This window comes from Mesocricetus auratus, unplaced genomic scaffold (genome assembly GCF_017639785.1).
Source record: "Mesocricetus auratus isolate SY011 unplaced genomic scaffold, BCM_Maur_2.0 Super-Scaffold_100007, whole genome shotgun sequence".
Classification (NCBI taxonomy): Eukaryota; Metazoa; Chordata; class Mammalia; order Rodentia; family Cricetidae; genus Mesocricetus; species Mesocricetus auratus.
In genome coordinates, this window is record NW_024429191.1 from 57,488,131 (window position 1) to 57,507,847 (window position 19,717).

The following is a 19,717-nucleotide window of genomic DNA, read 5'->3' on the forward strand; positions in this document are numbered from 1 at the left end:
GCCCCCGCCATCACCTCAGACCTGATGGCAGGGCCGTTACAGAGGACAAGACTCTGCCTCCGCCATCACCTGCAGTGTTTGCACTTGACTCCAAACATCATACTCTTCTGGCACACGTTGCAGACCTGCGACAACCATGACTTTGTGGAGAACCTGCAGGGGGTAGAAATGTGTGTACAGATCAGAGTCCGGCCTCTGGAGGGTTCTGGGAAAAGGAAACTTAGCCTTATCCCAGAACCCCAGTTCTGTACTTGGGGGTCACAGCATCCCCCGGCATCTGGATTTCCCAGCTGCTGCCAATATCTAAAAGTTGACGTGGCCAACGGCTCCAAGCGAGACACCAGCAATCAAAGCACTGGCGCGCACTTCCTGGGACCTGGCAATTCTAGTCCTTTGTTTACTCAACACTTAGTCCCTGGGATGAGATGTTGCGTGACATTCGGACACAGTGCTGCCATACACCACAATAAGGCTGGAATGCCATCCCTCCACACAGAGGAACGCATGCAGCAGTCTCCACACACATGTGCAACCACCTCCAAATCTCACAACCAGAAGACCAAGTAAAGTGGGATAGGACACGGCGCCATGGCCATGAAGGTCACAGGAAAGGCCCATCTGTGATGACAGACTCGGATAGTAATGGCAGGTGGCAGCATAATCAACCGGGAAGAGCCAAAGCCAACTCACAGGGCACTGGAAGGTTCTTTATCTCCGTCAGCACACATACAGGGGACATAGCTATAAACGCTATGTGTGTTGTGCTCTATGTAAATCACGTGGATTGAAAGAGGGGAATGAAGCAAAGCACGAACATGCAGTGTGTAGTTTTGCATGAGAAAGGAAACAGAACATGCATACACACCTGCCTGTATAAGTCAGGCACACTGAGACTCCAGAGCGAGAGGGACTTTTCTCTCTACCCCCTGAAACCTCTTCAATTGTAAGCATATGCATTTTCCGTCTAAAATCTACCTAAACAAAACCAAAACCAAACCAGAAGATAGACCGAAAGGAGGAATGGGATTTAAGAGTGGTGTCCTTCAGCACAAAAGCACAAGGCCAGCCCAGGGAAACACACACAGCGTTTCATTTTTGGAGGAACATGCTTTTTGAAAACATAGTACATCACAGTAACAGTTGAATGACTGGTGGCAGTGTTTGTGGAGCAGTTTGCAACACACCCACAAACAGCTCACATGAGGACTACAACCACCTCCAAGAGTTAGCGGGCCCAGGAATCAACTCAGGGAGGTGGGCGATGGTCTATCCTGGCTGTGTGTTCCCAGAACCTCTTCCCTAGACAGAGAGGTGGGCGATGGTCTATCCTGGCTGTGTGTTCCCAGAACCTCTTCCCTAGACAGAGAGGTGGGCGATGGTCTATCCTGGCTGTGTGTGACTAGAACCTCTTCCCTAGACAGAGAGGTGGGCGATGGTCTATCCTGGCTGTGTGTGCCTAGAACCTCTTCCTTGAGACAGTAAGGTGGGCAATGGCCTATCCTGGCTGGCTGTGTGTGCCCAGAGCCTCTTCCCTGAGCAGTGAGGTGGGTGATGGCCTATCCCAGCTGTGTGTACCCAGAGCCTCTTCCCTGACAGCAGCTGAGAGATTCTGGCATGGACAAGACTCCAAGCAGAGGTCCGCTGTGTACCAGGGCTCAGGCTCTGCCCCTGTGGCAGTGACCTCAAATGTACTGCTCAACCCTTGGGAGCTAGAACTCCCCCTTGGGTGAGAACTTGAGGCCAGCATCAGCACAGCTGGAACACAGCCCACAGTTTCCATGGAAACCACAGGCTCTAGCAAGTTGCAATGCCCTTGAGCCCCTGACAGTGTCCATTGTGTGATTACAACAGACTTTAGCAGGGACAAGCAGAGCAGGGCAACCCAAGGTACCATCCTGCAATCCACCCAGAATCCCATGGCCAGCACACTCCAGTCTCATGAGCGTTGGTCCTTGCCACAGGTCTCCAGCGCCCTCTTTCACATGTACACACATCAATCTCTGGGATTGCTAAAACCCAGATTGCTGCTGGGTGAAATGGTGCACACATTCAACCCTAGCAGTTGTGAGGCAGAGGCAGGAGGATCTCTGTGAGTCTGAGGCCAGCCTGGTGTACACAGCAAGTCCAGGCCAGCGAGGGCTATACAGTGAGTGAGATCTTGTCTTGAAATAAAAATCCAGCTGGCCAGGCAGAGAAGTATCTGGGCAGGGTCCGGGAACATGGATTTTCAACATGCTCCACAGAGGACCCTGATGGCCCAGGGCCTGCATGACAGAGAGACGACCCATGGATGAAGCTTGTGGGAAAAGGTAGGAGAGTGTTTCCCCTCAGCAGGATGGGAACAAGACCCAAGGAGGGGCGGGTGAGGGACCAGAAGGCCCAAAGGTGTCCTGTTTAATAAGTCAAGAGCTCAAATTGGGTGCAAGTCTTGTTGCCACAAGACGAGCAGGTAGGCCAGAGGCAAAGGGCAACCAGGACAGACCCAACAGTGCCCTGTGGAGCCCAGCTCTGTACCTCCCACAGCTGAACCTACCTGTGTGTCACTGAGAGCCCGATATCCCTTCGTACCAGTTGTGGGGATCCATGAGGGAGATCTGTGGGGAAAGAACCCAGGTTGGATGAACCGAGGAGGCTCTGTGGGGCTGCCTGAGACCTTCTAGTTCAGAGATCACAGGCTAGATGGGGCATGGTGCTGTACTGCACAGCCCAGAAATGCTTCACTGAACCAACATCCACCAAAGAGGGATGGGCCAGGCCCAGCTAGACAAGGAGAACAGGTATCACCCTCACACGGGGTTGCTCTCTAGCACAGTCTCTGCCCAGCTCTGCAGCTGGGACACCTGTCTGCATATGATGGGTCTGCATCGGTGGGGGCAGGCTGGGGGGGCAGGCTGGGGACGCAGCAGGAGTGCAAAGACGAGGCAAGTTCATGTGTATGCCAGCCTCTTGCCTCCTTTCATGGCCATTCTCCTTTAGGGTTCAACTCTGGCTAACTCTGGTTAAACAGGTGGAAACTTGACCTCAGTGGAGGGCACAGGGCTGGTCAGCCATGCAACTCCACCAGCCAGCAGCACTCTGGAGACAGTCCTTGCTGATGTGGGCGGGAAGAGCAAGGAGAAGGTGCGGGTCTTCTTGGCCATCCCTTGAACCTTTGGGGACATCCCTGCTCCTCTTTCTCTGCCAAGGAGGACCACAGATTTGGAGGATCCCCTCTGCTTACCTTCTTCAGGTCCCCTGGGGGCTCCCTTCTCTGACATGGGTTCCTCTAAGAGCAGACACCCCAGTGTTTATGGCAAGGCTGGCCTTGCAGAGGAACAGCAGCTGGATACTGTCCATCACCCATAGCCTAGTCTCTGAACCCCATTCTCTGAGTTCAAAGAAAAGATTCAGGGACCCAGGACTCCTCAATGCTAATCAGTAGACTATTGCAGGCTTTTTCCTTGATGGACAGGGTCTGGATTTTAATCCAATGTATCAAAGGTCTCTATAACCCAGAAAAAATCAGGTGCTCAGGTGACAAATGTCCCTTGAGTCAGCACCCCCCCCCAGCATAGCTACTGGCCCTCTCTCCTTATGTTTGTTCACACAGCTGGTACTCACAACATACTGCCTCATCTAAGGCCAGGTACCACAATTCAATAGTACAAGGAGCAATGGAGGTCCTCCCTTACACACTAAAGAACTGTGATCGTGACAAAAGATCCTGTGCCAACCTCCTGATGACTGGGAACCCACAACCCGATCACCTGCAGCTCTCTGGCACACCCCTAGGAGGCTGCTGCCCCTCAACTTCCTCCTAGGGTCACCCTACTCCAGTCAGCGACCAACGCCATCTAAACACACCACTCAGAGGTGTGAGCGGTCAGCTACAGGGAAATAGTAGGAAAGTGAGAGGCAGTCATCGGGCTCAGAGCATGACCTGATTTGTCATGTTGGCCACAAGTATGCAGCCATTGGTGCCCAGGTAGCACTGGTCTGGACCTGGATGGAACATTGGTCCTGAGAGCCCCACAGCTTTGCTGCTATGGTTCCAACACCGCCACAGCCACTGCAGAGTGGGTAATGATGGTCAAGGATTGCCTAGGGTCAGAGGAGCCGGCTTTGGTATTGGTCCTAAAGGGAGAAATGCAGGTACCCTCCTCTCCTTACCCGTGCCTTCCTAGAACTCTGCAGCAGCTCCCTCAAGGACTGTCACTGCCTGCCAAGCCCTATCTGCCCTCTCTCCCTACGCCTTACCCCAGTCACTGTTATCAAGTAGCTGGTAGAAAAACAAATCACCATTTCTCTTAGAAAACCCCAGACATTGCTGGCTCGACACTCAGACCACCCAAAGCAGACTCAGGAGACCCAGCTGACCCCTCTACAGTTTGGGAGTATGTGTGAGAACCTGACCCCAGCTGGAGACAGAGGGGAGGGAAGGGGGCGCCAGGGTTGCCTGGGCTTCCTTTTTTTCCTCCAGGGACTTACACCATCAGATTTGGAGCTGCCTCTGGGAATGTCTGTCTCCTAGAGAGGGGGGTTCTGAGACCTCAGCAGGGCACCAGGTGGACGACCTCTCCCATCCAGAGCACAGCTTTCTGAGACAGCTCAGAAGAAAGGAGTAGGCACAGGGGTCACTACAGTGATGGCAAGGTGGAGACAGGCTTGGTATGGGGCTCATGTGACCCGAGACACTTTCAAAGTCTCTACTTCCCATTGGCTGGGCTAAGGCCAGTCTCGCATTTAAGGCCAGCTGTCTTAGAGCTAGTTCACAGAGTGGCTGCCAGCACTTCTGCTTCTGGACTATGGAATAGCCAACAGGGCCAAGGTGGGGTCAGAGAAATCCACCCTAGACAGGGACAGCGACTCCAACATGACTTCCGGTGGCAGAAGGGATGCAAATAAATTGTTCTTACCAAACCTGGAGAGACAAAAGGGAGAACAAGAGGGTGATGTCATTACATTGGCTCAGCCTGTTCTGGAAAATTACCTGTAATAGAGCAGGCCAAAGGCTGGGACAAGGGACAGAGACCTGGCTCTGTGTAAGCCTTGCTAGGCACCCAGCATAGCAGATTCACTCCCTTTATACCACCGAGGAAACAGGATCTTTGTCAGTCACATGCCCCACGGGGGTGGGTGCCCAAGGTCCAGGAAGAGGGGGTGGGTTGGTGTGTTAGAGGTGGGGAACTGGGCAGGAGAGCAGGGGATCTGCCATGCAGAGTTGAAAGATGGATTCCAGGAAGGGTCAAGTAGGGACACGCTCCCAGCAAGCCTGCCTTCTCCTCTGGAGCTCCCCTCTCCCAAAGGAGGCAGGGAGCTCACCAGAGAGTCTCTGTCAGGGCTAAATCAGGTGGCTGCATTTGGGGGGGATGGACTCAGAATCCCAAGGTCTGAAGTCAGCAGTGTTCCTGGCTTGAGGATCTGTTCCCTACTTGACCATGGGACACAGCCTACTGCTCTTCTCGGGAGAAAATGAGAAACAAGGCCACCAGCTTCAGGCCACTGTGAGGGCCTCTCCAATGGACCCATAGGCTTGCAGTAACTCGCCTGTATTCTACATCTGTACCGGGTGGCACTGGGGCTGGGTGGCACAGCTGGACAGGGAGGGCAGCACAGGGATCGTCTAGGTTTCCGCTTCACGGTCAATAATGCGAAGCCAGCGAAGCCACCCAGCGCCTGACACATAATGGGCCCAAGACAGGCCGCATGTGAGCATAAAAGGATTGCCCTGTTGCAGACAAGAGCCAGATGCTGACTCCTCAGGGAGACAAGGAAGAAAACCCAAAGAGAAGAGCAAAACCCACAAGGGTCTGAACACCCACTGGAAGGGACACGCTGACTAAGTTATACGGCAGCACGCCACGAGCAGGTTTTTAAGTCAGGTGGCTTCAGTTACTGTGGATATTAGGAAAGCTCGCAGCTTGTTTGGCTTCGGGTGAGAGTAAAATTGGCAGCGGTGGTGAGGAGACGGGTACCCTTTTTAGTGTGCCTCTACAGAGACCTACATGAGCCACCATGCCCTGCCTTTGGACCACGTGCAAATGCCATTTAAAGAGTTGTTAAGAAATAAGGAAAAGAAGCCGGGTGTTGGTGGCGCACGCCTTTAATCCCAGCACTCGGGAGGCAGAGGCAGGCGGATCACTGTGAGTTCAAGACCAGCCTGGTCTACCAAGCGAGTTCCAGGACAGCCTCCAAAGCCACAGGGAAACCCTGTCTCAAAAAACCAAAAAAAAAAAAAAAAAAAAAAAAGAAATAAGGAAAAGAGAAAAACCGCACATGCACATTTCCCCCCAAATTTTGGTATGTGCTAGAGATGAGAAGTGTTCATATTTTTAGTCCTTCAATGATGGATCCTCAGAGACAACTTATGAACATAGAGAAAGAATTCTATTTTTTTAAAGATTTATTTATTATGTATACAGTGTCCCTCTTGCATGTAGGCCTGCATGCCAGAAGAGGGTACCAGATCTCATGACAGATGGTTGTGAGCCACCGTGTGGTTGCTGAGAATTGAACTCAGGACCTCTGGAAGAAAAACCAGTGCTTTTTTTTTCTTTTCTTTCCTTTTTTTTTGTTTTGTTTTTTGAGACAGGGTTTCTCTGTATTGTTTTTGGAGGCTGTCCTGGAACTTGCTCAGTAGACCAAGCTGGTCTCGAACTCACAGAGATCCACCTGCCTCTGCCTCCTGAGCCCGGCCAGCCAGTGCTCTTAACCTCTGAGCCACCTCACCAACCGAAGGAACTTCTAGTTAATTGCCAGGACATAACATCTAGAGTTCCGTTTGGTCTGTCATTTTCTGTTTGGTCTTTCAGTGACCAGTAATGTTGCAGACAGGAGTTGCTCTACTAGTCCATGAGAACCAAGTCTCTGGCATTTTAAGCACTGGAGATACAGGGCCTGTTTACTACTGTGGCCTAGTCTAGCCTATCCTGACTGATACATGGCATCATTTTCTAGATTTATGTATGCACAGAAAGAGATCTGTTGGGATTCAGTTCAACTGCATCAAAGGGATGGACACTTATTTTTTTCTCCATACGTCTATGTTGACTTTATCAGTCCTTTGCATATGTTTAAGAGGAAGTCACAGGCAAACTTACTTCATTGGGGAGACTTCATCGATTCGGTTTCCCAGCTGGGACTCATGGGACTTGCTGCGTGTGAGTGTCGGGAAGTTGGGCAGCAGCTGGAAGACCTTGCGGCTTGGTGGTGGGGGTGTCCTCGGCGGCTTCAGTTTGGCGTGGCGTCGTAGTTGGGGTGTGGTAGGGGGTGTGATGAAGCTGTGTAGGGTCCGGGGGTTCAGCCAGCCACCAGTGTGCAAGGGGATACAGGTGTCCGAGAGGCCCTCACTGAGGCCAGGGACTGGAGAGTCCGAGGCAGGCAGGGCTGACACGGAGACGGAACGAGGGGCCTGGGTACTGGCACCCACTCTGCCCAGTGGGGAGAGCATGTCCACAGAAGGTCCAGAACTACTTTCCCGCTGTGTGTCTGCTGAATTCCAACCAGAGTCCTCTTTGTGATCCCCTCCTGTGGGGCAAGGGGTCAGTCAGAAATACAAGGGACTTAAGGGTACCACTACTATCTGAAAGCATGACACTGACTGAGGTGACACTGTCCTCAGCAGCAGCAGACTCTGCTCCCAGCTTCACCTGGCTTGTCAGAGGCGCCTGTGCACCCGATGGTGCCATCCATGGTATTCAGTTGACACAAAGGGGAATGCTGGGACACCCACCCCAAAGTGGGACATCAGAAAAGGAAGAGGTGACAGATCGATCCTGTAGCCAGCTGAGGTATGTGAGGAAGGGACAGTTCTGCTTTAGGTCACTAGCTGGGGTGGGGACGGGAGGTGGCACACCTGTGATTCCAGTATTCAGGGAGGTAAAGGTGGAAGGATCAGAAGTTCGAGGGCACCCTTGACTACATGGTGAGTTCAAGGCCAGCCTAGGCTGCAAGAGACCCTGTTTAAAAAACCAAAAAGGAAAAAAAGAAAAAAGTCTCCAAACACCAGCTGGGTGTGGTAGTACATGCCTGTCAGAGACACTGCTTGTAGAGCAAGACCCTGTCTCAAAAACAAAACAAAGCAGAATGAACATAAAACGAAAACCAAGAATCAGCCAGGCTGAGTGGCACACATCTGTATCCCAGCACTCAGGGAGCCGACATAGAAGGATGGTGAGCTCACAGCCAACACAGACTACATGGGAAGAAAAGACCGGAGACCGGAAGGGGAAATAATGGCAACATTTCCCATCCTCCACAGCCTAATTCTGAAAAGCACACCTGACCTTTAGTGACCCCTAGAGTTGATTTCACTTTCAGTCCTATCAGAGGGCAGCCCTTCCCTTATTGTGCAGATGAGGGCCTGAGGCACGGGGAGGCTGAGCCCTCACCAGGTCCTGCTGGGGTGCAAGCAAGATGCTCTGATGGCTTGCGACCCTGGTGACAGTGAAGAAGTCATGTGGGACAATGGGAAGTCCACGACCTGTCATAGGAATGCAGAGCTTCAGATCTGGGAGTGGACAACAAAGGGAACCGCAGAAGTTCACGTCCCTAGAGCAGTGACAGAGTGGAGCACGGGCATCATGAGCAGTGACAGAGTGCACACAGACATCATGAGCAGTGACAGAGTGGAGCACAGACATCATGAGCAGTGACAGAGTGGAGCACAGGCATCATGAGCAGTGACAGAGTGGAGCACAGACACCATGAGCAGTGACAGAGTGCACACAGACATCATGAGCAGTGACAGAGTGCACACAGACATCATGAGCAGTGACAGAGTGCACACAGACACCATGAGCAGTGACAGAGTGCATACAGGCATCATGAGCAGTGACAGAGTGCACACAGACACCATGAGCAGTGACAGAGTGGAGCACAGACATCATGAGCAGTGACAGAGTGCACACAGACACCATGAGCAGTGACAGAGTGGAGCACAGACACCATGAGCAGTGACAGAGTGCACACAGACACCATGAGCAGTGACAGAGTGGAGCACAGGCATCATGAGCAGTGACAGAGTGCACACAGACACCATGAGCAGTGACAGAGTGGAGCACAGACACCATGAGCAGTGACAGAGTGCACACAGACATCATGAGCAGTGACAGAGTGCACACAGGCATCATGAGCAGTGACAGAGTGCACACAGGCATCATGAGCAGTGACAGAGTGCACACAGACATCATGAGCAGTGACAGAGTGGAGCACAGACATCATGAGTAGTGACAGAGTGGAGCACAGACATCATGAGCAGTGACAGAGTGTACACAGACATCATGAGCAGTGACAGAGTGCACACAGACATCATGAGCAGTGACAGAGTGCACACAGACACCATGAGCAGTGACAGAGTGCACACAGGCATCATGAGCAGTGACAGACTGCACACAGACATCATGAGCAGTGACAGAGTGCACACAGACACCATGAGCAGTGACAGAGTGCACACAGACACCATGAGCAGTGACAGAGTGCACACAGACACCATGAGCAGTGACAGAGTGCACACAGGCATCATGAGCAGTGACAGAGTGCACACAGACACCATGAGCAGTGACAGAGTGGAGCACAGGCATCATGAGCAGTGACAGAGTGCACACAGGCATCATGAGCAGTGACAGAGTGCACACAGACACCATGAGCAGTGACAGAGTGCACACAGACATCATGAGCAGTGACAGAGTGGAGCACAGACATCATGAGCAGTGACAGAGTGGAGCACAGACACCATGAGCAGTGACAGAGTGGAGCACAGGCATCATGAGCAGTGACAGAGTGGAGCACAGACACCATGAGCAGTGACAGAGTGGAGCACAGGCATCATGAGCAGTGACAGAGTGGAGCACAGACACCATGAGCAGTGACAGAGTGCACACAGACATCATGAGCAGTGACAGAGTGTACACAGACATCATGAGCAGTGACAGAGTGCACACAGACATCATGAGCAGTGACAGAGTGGAGCACAGACACCATGAGCAGTGACAGAGTGCACACAGACATCATGAGCAGTGACAGAGTGGAGCACAGACACCATGAGCAGTGACAGAGTGCACACAGACATCATGAGCAGTGACAGAGTGTACACAGACATCATGAGCAGTGACAGAGTGCACACAGACATCATGAGCAGTGACAGAGTGCACACAGGCATCATGAGCAGTGACAGAGTGCACACAGACATCATGAGCAGTGACAGAGTGGAGCACAGGCATCATGAGCAGTGACAGAGTGGAGCACAGACACCATGAGCAGTGACAGAGTGCACACAGACATCATGAGCAGTGACAGAGTGCACACAGGCATCATGAGCAGTGACAGAGTGCACACAGACACCATGAGCAGTGACAGAGTGCACACAGACATCATGAGCAGTGACAGAGTGCACACAGACATCATGAGCAGTGACAGAGTGCACACAGACACCATGAGCAGTGACAGAGTGCACACAGGCATCATGAGCAGTGACAGAGTGCACACAGACATCATGAGCAGTGACAGAGTGCACACAGACACCATGAGCAGTGACAGAGTGCACACAGACACCATGAGCAGTGACAGAGTGCACACAGACACCATGAGCAGTGACAGAGTGCACACAGGCATCATGAGCAGTGACAGAGTGCACACAGACACCATGAGCAGTGACAGAGTGGAGCACAGGCATCATGAGCAGTGACAGAGTGCACACAGGCATCATGAGCAGTGACAGAGTGCACACAGACACCATGAGCAGTGACAGAGTGCACACAGACATCATGAGCAGTGACAGAGTGGAGCACAGACATCATGAGCAGTGACAGAGTGGAGCACAGACACCATGAGCAGTGACAGAGTGCACACAGACATCATGAGCAGTGACAGAGTGTACACAGACATCATGAGCAGTGACAGAGTGCACACAGACATCATGAGCAGTGACAGAGTGCACACAGGCATCATGAGCAGTGACAGAGTGCACACAGACATCATGAGCAGTGACAGAGTGGAGCACAGGCATCATGAGCAGTGACAGAGTGGAGCACAGACACCATGAGCAGTGACAGAGTGCACACAGACATCATGAGCAGTGACAGAGTGCACACAGGCATCATGAGCAGTGACAGAGTGCACACAGACACCATGAGCAGTGACAGAGTGCACACAGACATCATGAGCAGTGACAGAGTGCACACAGACATCATGAGCAGTGACAGAGTGCACACAGACACCATGAGCAGTGACAGAGTGCACACAGGCATCATGAGCAGTGACAGAGTGGAGCACAGGCATCATGAGCAGTGACAGAGTGCACACAGGCATCATGAGCAGTGACAGAGTGCACACAGACACCATGAGCAGTGACAGAGTGCACACAGACATCATGAGCAGTGACAGAGTGGAGCACAGACATCATGAGCAGTGACAGAGTGGAGCACAGACACCATGAGCAGTGACAGAGTGGAGCACAGGCATCATGAGCAGTTACAGAGTGGAGCACAGACACCATGAGCAGTGACAGAGTGGAGCACAGGCATCATGAGCAGTGACAGAGTGGAGCACAGACACCATGAGCAGTGACAGAGTGCACACAGACATCATGAGCAGTGACAGAGTGTACACAGACATCATGAGCAGTGACAGAGTGCACACAGACATCATGAGCAGTGACAGAGTGGAGCACAGACACCATGAGCAGTGACAGAGTGCACACAGACATCATGAGCAGTGACAGAGTGGAGCACAGACATCATGAGCAGTGACAGAGTGCACACAGACATCATGAGCAGTGACAGAGTGTACACAGACATCATGAGCAGTGACAGAGTGCACACAGACATCATGAGCAGTGACAGAGTGCACACAGGCATCATGAGCAGTGACAGAGTGCACACAGACACCATGAGCAGTGACAGAGTGCACACAGACATCATGAGCAGTGACAGAGTGGAGCACAGACATCATGAGCAGTGACAGAGTGGAGCACAGACACCATGAGCAGTGACAGAGTGGAGCACAGGCATCATGAGCAGTGACAGAGTGGAGCACAGACACCATGAGCAGTGACAGAGTGGAGCACAGGCATCATGAGCAGTGACAGAGTGGAGCACAGACACCATGAGCAGTGACAGAGTGCACACAGACATCATGAGCAGTGACAGAGTGTACACAGACATCATGAGCAGTGACAGAGTGCACACAGACATCATGAGCAGTGACAGAGTGGAGCACAGACACCATGAGCAGTGACAGAGTGCACACAGACATCATGAGCAGTGACAGAGTGGAGCACAGACATCATGAGCAGTGACAGAGTGCACACAGACATCATGAGCAGTGACAGAGTGTACACAGACATCATGAGCAGTGACAGAGTGCACACAGACATCATGAGCAGTGACAGAGTGCACACAGGCATCATGAGCAGTGACAGAGTGCACACAGACATCATGAGCAGTGACAGAGTGGAGCACAGGCATCATGAGCAGTGACAGAGTGGAGCACAGACACCATGAGCAGTGACAGAGTGGAGCACAGGCATCATGAGCAGTGACAGAGTGGAGCACAGACATCATGAGCAGTGACAGAGTGGAGCACAGACACCATGAGCAGTGACAGAGTGCACACAGACATCATGAGCAGTGACAGAGTGCACACAGGCATCATGAGCAGTGACAGAGTGCACACAGACACCATGAGCAGTCACAGAGTGCACACAGACATCATGAGCAGTGACAGAGTGCACACAGACACCATGAGCAGTGACAGAGTGGAGCACAGGCATCATGAGCAGTGACAGAGTGCACACAGACACCATGAGCAGTGACAGAGTGCACACAGACATCATGAGCAGTGACAGAGTGGAGCACAGACATCATGAGCAGTGACAGAGTGCACACAGGCATCATGAGCAGTGACAGAGTGCACACAGACACCATGAGCAGTGACAGAGTGGAGCACAGGCATCATGAGCAGTGACAGAGTGCACACAGACATCATGAGCAGTGACAGAGTGCACACAGACACCATGAGCAGTGACAGAGTGGAGCACAGGCATCATTAGCAGTGACAGAGTGGCCCACAGACATCATGAGCAGTGACAGAGTGCACACAGACATCATGAGCAGTGTCCTCACAGTGGCGCACAGACACATAGGAGCGCACACACTCAGACACTGTGAATGAAGAACTCCAGCCCTGCCCCTTTGGGGATAAAATAAATTAGCTGGGCATGGTGGTGGATCTCTGGGTTTGAGGCCAGTCTGGCCTACACAGGGAATTCTAGGCAAGCCAGGGCTACACAGTGAGACCTTGCCTTAAAAAAATAAATAAATAAAATAAAAATGAAGTAGCTGCAGAGATGGCTCAGCGGTTAAGAGCGCTGCCTGTTCTTCTAAAGGTCCTAAATTCAATTCTCAGTAACCACATAGTGGCTCACAACCGTCTGTAATGAGATCTGCTGCTGCCCTCTGGCCTGCAGGGATACATGTAGGCAGAACTCTGTATACATGATAAATATACACCTTTTAAAAAATATATAAAACTGGGTGCCTCCCCTTTCATAGTCGCAGGCGGCTCAGGTCCCTGAAACTTTTAAAGGCGGCCTGCTTCCACTCATTAGGTTCATTTCAGAGCCTTCTCCAGGCGGTGGTGGGAACATTAGGTCAAGAGTTGGAAACTGTTTCCAAGGGAAAACATAAAATGCCCATGAATAATCCCTGAGGAGACTGTGGTAATGGCAGGATTACGTATGGCCTGGGACAGTCCTGGGCACACTCCCAGAAATTTCGCGATTTCTCTAACTATGCGGGGCCCAGCTGCACTGATGCCAAAGGGGCCTTGTGAGCAGAGAGTCAAAACCACCCATAAGGATGGGAGCAACAGGGGAACTGTTAGCTGGAGGGAGGCTGGAATGCAGGAAGCTAGTGGAGGGGTCAGAGCAACACAGATGCCTTCCTGTGTCTGTGGGAAGCCTGTTAGACAGGGTCTGTTCTGAAAGCCAGCTATGGATTCCTAACAATGGCTGAAGCTTCCTAGGTCAGACTGGCCAGAGCAACTGGGCTTCAAGGCCCTGGAGACTCTGAGAGGGTTCCTTTGGGGCCAAGGCCCAGCATACTTTCTCAACAGCCGCACCAAAGCTGCCTCAGAAACCCTGAAGCATACTCCCCTCCCAGTCCCAAGGCCTACCTCAGCAGAAGTCCCACCTCCCAGGGGACCGGCCAGGCCTGGGAGCACAGTCAGGAGCAGAGGCCCTGGGGGAGGGCAGCAAGCCTTTCTTACCCAGGCGGGTCACCTTCCGCAGGCAGGTGAGGGCTTGCTGTAGCCGGCTACACTCCTCAGCATTGGCCCCCCAACGCTGCAGGATCTCCTTCGCCTTGGACTCATCCATCTCTAGCAAGGCATCCAGTGTCAGCTCTTGGGGAATCTCCTGGGGGCACAGAAGGGACAGGAAGAAAGCTGGGGGAGCTGGGAGGGAGTGTCAGCCCACTGCTCTGCAGGATAGGCCTCCCAGCTGAGTGGCAGGAGCCAGCTGCTGGCTGAGGCTCTGACTAGAAGCCACCACTTGTCAGGGTCACAGAGAGCACTCTCTCTCACCCCCCACCCACAGTCTCCACAGAAACAGCGGGAAGTGCAGAGAAAGCCACCTTTGCGCTGGGGCTAAGGGGAGGAAGAAAACACCAGGAAGGTCTGCACTGGGGACTCGCAGCCTCTTCCTCTCTGGTACAGAAAAGTTGGGAACTGTGACACCTTTGGTAGCTCTTCCCATCTTGATTGTATCTGAATCCTACAAGAGAGATCTCAAACCAAATTGCCTTTAACAAGGATCAAACAACAAAAAGAGAGGCTCTCGCCTGACTTGTATTTAAGTCAAAGCAGGTCAGCTAAACCAGCCTGTTAATCCCATCTACTTGGGAGGCTGAAGCAGGAGGATCCTAAATTCAAAGCCCATGCAGGCTGAGGATACTGTAGCTCAGTTGGCAGAGCCCTGGGTTCTAGTCCCAGCACTGCATAAACCAGGCCCTGTGGCCTGTGCCTACAATTCTAGCTCTTAGGAGGTAGGGGCAGAAGAACCACAAACTCAAGGTCCTCTTTGCCTACACAGGAAGTCTGACCCCAGCCTGGGTTACACACGACTGTCTACAAAGGAGGACAGGAGCTGGGGAAGCAAGGCTGGATGTGTAACTCAGTGAGAGTATTTGTGGAGCACTGGCTCATATTACATCTGGAGAATGAGTCTCAAAGGGCCACAGTGCTGGACAAAATTCCTTGGGGGGCAGAGATGTCCCAAGATGGAGCTTGCCTTGCCTGCAAACTTGATGACCCAAATTCAGTCCCCGGAACCTAGATTAAGGTAGAAGAGAACTGACTCCACACGATGTCCTCTGACCCTGTACATAAACACTGCAGTATGCACATGTGCACACACTGTACACATACAAACATTAATACCCAAATGAACTTTTAAAAAGCTATTATTGGGCCAGCAAGATGGTTCAACAGGTAGGAGTAGCTTGAGATCAAGCATGATAACATGAGGGTTTTTTGTTTTTGGTTTTGGCTTTTTGAGACAGGGTTTCTCTGTGGCTTTGGAGGCTGTCCTGGAACTAGCTCTTGTAGACCAGGCTGGTCTCGAACTCACAGAGATCTGCCTGTCTCTGCCTCCCGAGTGCTGGGATTAAAGGCGTGTGCCACCAATGCCAGGTGACAACGTCTTATTCAGCACTGTTTAAAACCGTCCCTGACACAATGACAAAGAAACACACAGTACCAAGAACGATCACCATCATTGCTCAGACAAAGTCTTGTCTGTCAGAAATTCTTCCACCCTATCACATGAAAACCCACAGGAAACCACTGTTGAGAGCAGCTCAGGGAGGGGAGGTTGACTAAAAACGGGTTCCCACATGGGAGATTTTCCCCTGCCCACCCCACATGGCAGCTTTTCCCCTGCCCACCAGCCTGTATTTCCCTAGCAACTGTCCTTCATTGCAGTGCAACTTGGGCATCCCTCCACTTCATTCTGCCATGGAAAGAAGCCTGATAATAATATTGTTGTGACAGGGACAGGTGAACTTCACCTGCACACAACTGCACTCAACAGCCGGGTGGGACACAGCACACAGCTATAATCCCAGCTGGGATCTGCGTGCAAGAGGATCTGAAATTTGAGGCTAGTCAAGCCAAAAGACCACTACACAAAGCAACATTCTACCTTGGATGGGATGTCCTTAGCAAGTCACCCATAGACACCCATGCAAATGCACACACTCTGTCAAGAATGCTGACTCAGCAGCTTCCTGGAAGATGAGAGACATTGGGGCAACCACCGAGTCAAGTATGGGAACCGCAACCTCCAACCTAACTATAAAGCTAATAGGAAGGGCTTTCACCCCCATTTTTCTTTCATTTTTATCTCCTCTTCATCAACCACACCCTTCCAATTTCTCAAACAAAATAATCACATTCATTACTATCAACCATTTGCCCGTACACTATGCCCACTGATTTGTATGCGTTATCTCCACTTGGGCTGACTCAGGAAGTCCATGCCACTCAGCCCATGAATTAAAGCTTGAAGACCTCACATGACTTAAATGGCAGCCTGAAAGATGCCAGACCTCCTGCTACTGTCCCACACTAACCTGGAACTCAGAAGCTTCCATCAGGAAGAGAGGGTTACTTTAAAATAGCCAATTTGGGGCAGTGGTGGTACACGCCTTTAGTCCCAGCAGTAGGGAGGCAGAGGCAGGCGCATCTCTGATCTACAAGAAATAGTTCCAGGACAGCCTCCAAAGTTACACAGAGAAACTTTGTCTCAAAAAAAAAAAACTTTAAAAAAAAGGAAAGAAAAAAAAAGAAATAGCCAATTTCTACCCACATTCCAACAGAACCACCCAGTAACATGGAAGGTCCTTAGTTCTTTATCCAAACAAATTACCCTTCATAGAAAGAGAAATATGTTCAACTCTTTCCTTAATACATAAAAATGTAAAAAGAAAAAATGGTTTCTTTATAACTACAAATTAGCTAGAAGTGTCTCACTCCTCTGAGCCTGCAGATCAATCTGCTGTCCCTTGAATAAGGCAGAAGTGTGTTCTTTCTACCCTTCCCTTGCCCCTACTCTTCAGGATTTGATTCTAAACAGTGCTAAAAAAATGGGCAAGGTCAAAGTGGGGCAAGCAGAGATGCTGGAGAAGAAAGCCACCTTAGAGCCCTCCACGTGCCTGAGCTGCCCCGCCCCTCCAGCATGGGTCACCGGTGTTTCCCACCGGGCTTCAAGGGGTGTGAACACACGCCCTCCCTCACATGGAGACCCTGTGTGAACACACGCCCTCCCTCACATGGAGACCCTGTGTGAACACACACCCTCCCTCACATGGAGACTCTGTGTGAATACACACCCTCCCTCACATGGAGACCGCTTAGCACTCCATTACATCAGTCTGCTACCATCTTCCTGACTGACAGTTCTTTCTGCCACTTAAGTCTCCCCGGCATGAAGAAGCAGATAGGGAATTTGGGGGAGACAACCCCAGTTCTCAGAAGTTGCAGCAATGGAGTTATCTCTAGACCCATCTTTTTATGATGTCTTCTACCACAAAGGGCAAGGCTAACCAGAAACCTACCCACTGCTCTCAGTTATATGGGAGTAGAGAAAGCCAGGAAGGGTGCCAGAACTTCCGGCATTAAAAAAATAAAATAAAATAAAAATTAAGCTTGGCATGCCATGCCTGTTATCTAAAACTTGGGAGGCTGAGATATGGGGGGGGGGCAGCAGTTCAAGTCAGGTGTGGTAACATAATAAGTTTGAGGCTGCCTGGGTTGCATAAGATCCTGGTGTTTTGTTTGTTTCGTTTTCATTTGTTTTTTAAACTTATTTATTTTCATTTTATGTGCAATAGTATTGGGTCCCTGGAACTGTAGTTACAGACAGTTGTGAGCCGCCATGTGGGTATTGGGAATCGAACCCGGGCCCTCTGGAAGAGAAATCAGTACTTTCAACCACTGAGCCATCTCTCCAGCCCTTATTTGTTTGCTTTTGAACAGACACTCTGCATTATCTTTGAATGGTTCTTTTTACTTGGTGGCAACTAATCCAGATGCGTTCATGGACACAGGGACCTGAGGATGGAAGCTGCTGGAGGAATATGGTCCTTCCCAGCCGCGGATCTGACCAGTGACTTCTAAAGCCTTTGCTCTGCAGGCACATGAGGCCTACCTTGCAGCCGTGAGCAAGCACTCTGGATGGCCAGGCAATCTCAATGAGCCCTCCGCCCTGCACGTAAAGAGTGGGGCCTTCTGACTCTTACGGAAAGTTCTATGAGGCAGGCATGCCTGAATCGGGGCACCAAGAAAGCAAAGTACCTGTGACTGCCCAGCCCCCTCAGCAAGAGAAGCCTCCCTGAGCACACCCTGGTCCAGTGGTATCATGCCTGGTGATACCAGTGGTCCTGGTATCATGCCTCAACCAAAACAACTCAGAGCCTCCCGGACCCCACACACTGATGTGTCTCGCCCACCCATCAAGACAGGTATAGCACAGGGGAGTCTGTGTTGGGAAATGAGGTCAAATCAGTCATTCCCATTTATGCTAGAGAACCAGAAGCAGGTTAGGGATCAGCCTGCCTCCTGCCAAAGGGGAACTCATGGGGAGAGGAGCCACTGGGAAACCCTCTCTGGCTTGAGAGGTCCCCTGGCTGCCCACCCACCTGGAGGCCTATAGAAGATGGTCATCTAACAGCTAACAACATCTGGCTCCCTCTGTCATGCTGGAGAGCTGGAGAAGGGATGGAGGCTGGGAACCCACACTGGTTCTAAAGGAACTGCTGCACACTCCAGCTGCTGAGCCAGGATAAAATGTGTTAGCCAGAGGCTGAGAGAAGCCATATGCCCAGCCACGGACCCAATATGCCTTGGGGTTCACATGAGTGGTGCATCAGGAACACGGCCTCCTAGGCGCTGCCATTTTCCCTCAAACCATGACTTATGTTTTCCAGTGAGTGACATTAAGTTATCCTTTCTGGTAATAATGAGGAAGCAAGGCCAGTTGCAAACTGAGGTCATCCCAGCCTGTGACAATTAAGCCATGCCATTAACAGGAGTCTGCTAGTCTCTGTTCTCTGTAGCCGAAGGCAGGGAAGGGTTTGGTCAAATATGCCCCCACCCGCAGTCCCCAGCAGCTGGCAGTGGCTGGGGTCACAGGTCATACTGAGTATCAGATGGTATCCTGGGACTTACCAGCAGCCACGGGGCAGCCTGGGTCTATACTTAGAAACTGCCGGCTGACACAGGGAGCATCCACACACATGTGGGCCAGGGAGAGGACAGTGGTTATGCTAGGGGCCATTCTGCCTGGCATGGGCCACATACACACGAATGCTCTGTAACTCCAGCCAGAACTGAGGGGACAGTTGGACTGAGAGCCTAGTTAGGGTGAGCTCTTAGTGGGGGTGAAAGCAGCTGGGAGGGAGGCCTCCTTCCCACCCACCCCTGCTTCAGGCTCAACAACACATGCAGCTCCTTTCTGGCTCTTTCCACTACTACCTGGTACAGCTCTCTGGCTCTGGATTGCACCGCATGTCACTGTCCAGCATCGGTGCCACCTACCAGGGCCCGCCTCACAGCAGTCACCCAGACCGCTTCCCCACATAGAGAGAGGAAGGCCTCTTCCACTTGGCCACGCCCACACATCCCAGTGTCAGCATGTAAATGACTAGATGTCGCCATGTTCAAATTATATTCAGGGACACTC

At 51.6% G+C, this 19,717-nt stretch overlaps 1 protein-coding gene across 12 annotated transcripts in view; it reads right to left on the reverse strand.

The window, feature by feature from the left end:
• Ksr1 (kinase suppressor of ras 1) overlaps positions 1 to 19,717 on the reverse strand; it is a 135,976-nt gene that overhangs the window by 22,120 nt on the left and 94,139 nt on the right. For all 12 annotated transcript variants that reach the window (XM_040749249.1, XM_013118366.3, XM_013118364.3 and 9 more), the window contains 5 exons: positions 14,245 to 14,392; positions 7,080 to 7,506; positions 4,896 to 4,900; positions 2,534 to 2,594; positions 70 to 153 (listed from right to left, as the gene is read on the reverse strand). In XM_040749249.1, coding sequence (XP_040605183.1) covers positions 70 to 153; positions 2,534 to 2,594; positions 4,896 to 4,900; positions 7,080 to 7,506; positions 14,245 to 14,392 — 725 coding nt within the window. The remainder of the gene's footprint in view (positions 1 to 69; positions 154 to 2,533; positions 2,595 to 4,895; positions 4,901 to 7,079; positions 7,507 to 14,244; positions 14,393 to 19,717) is intronic.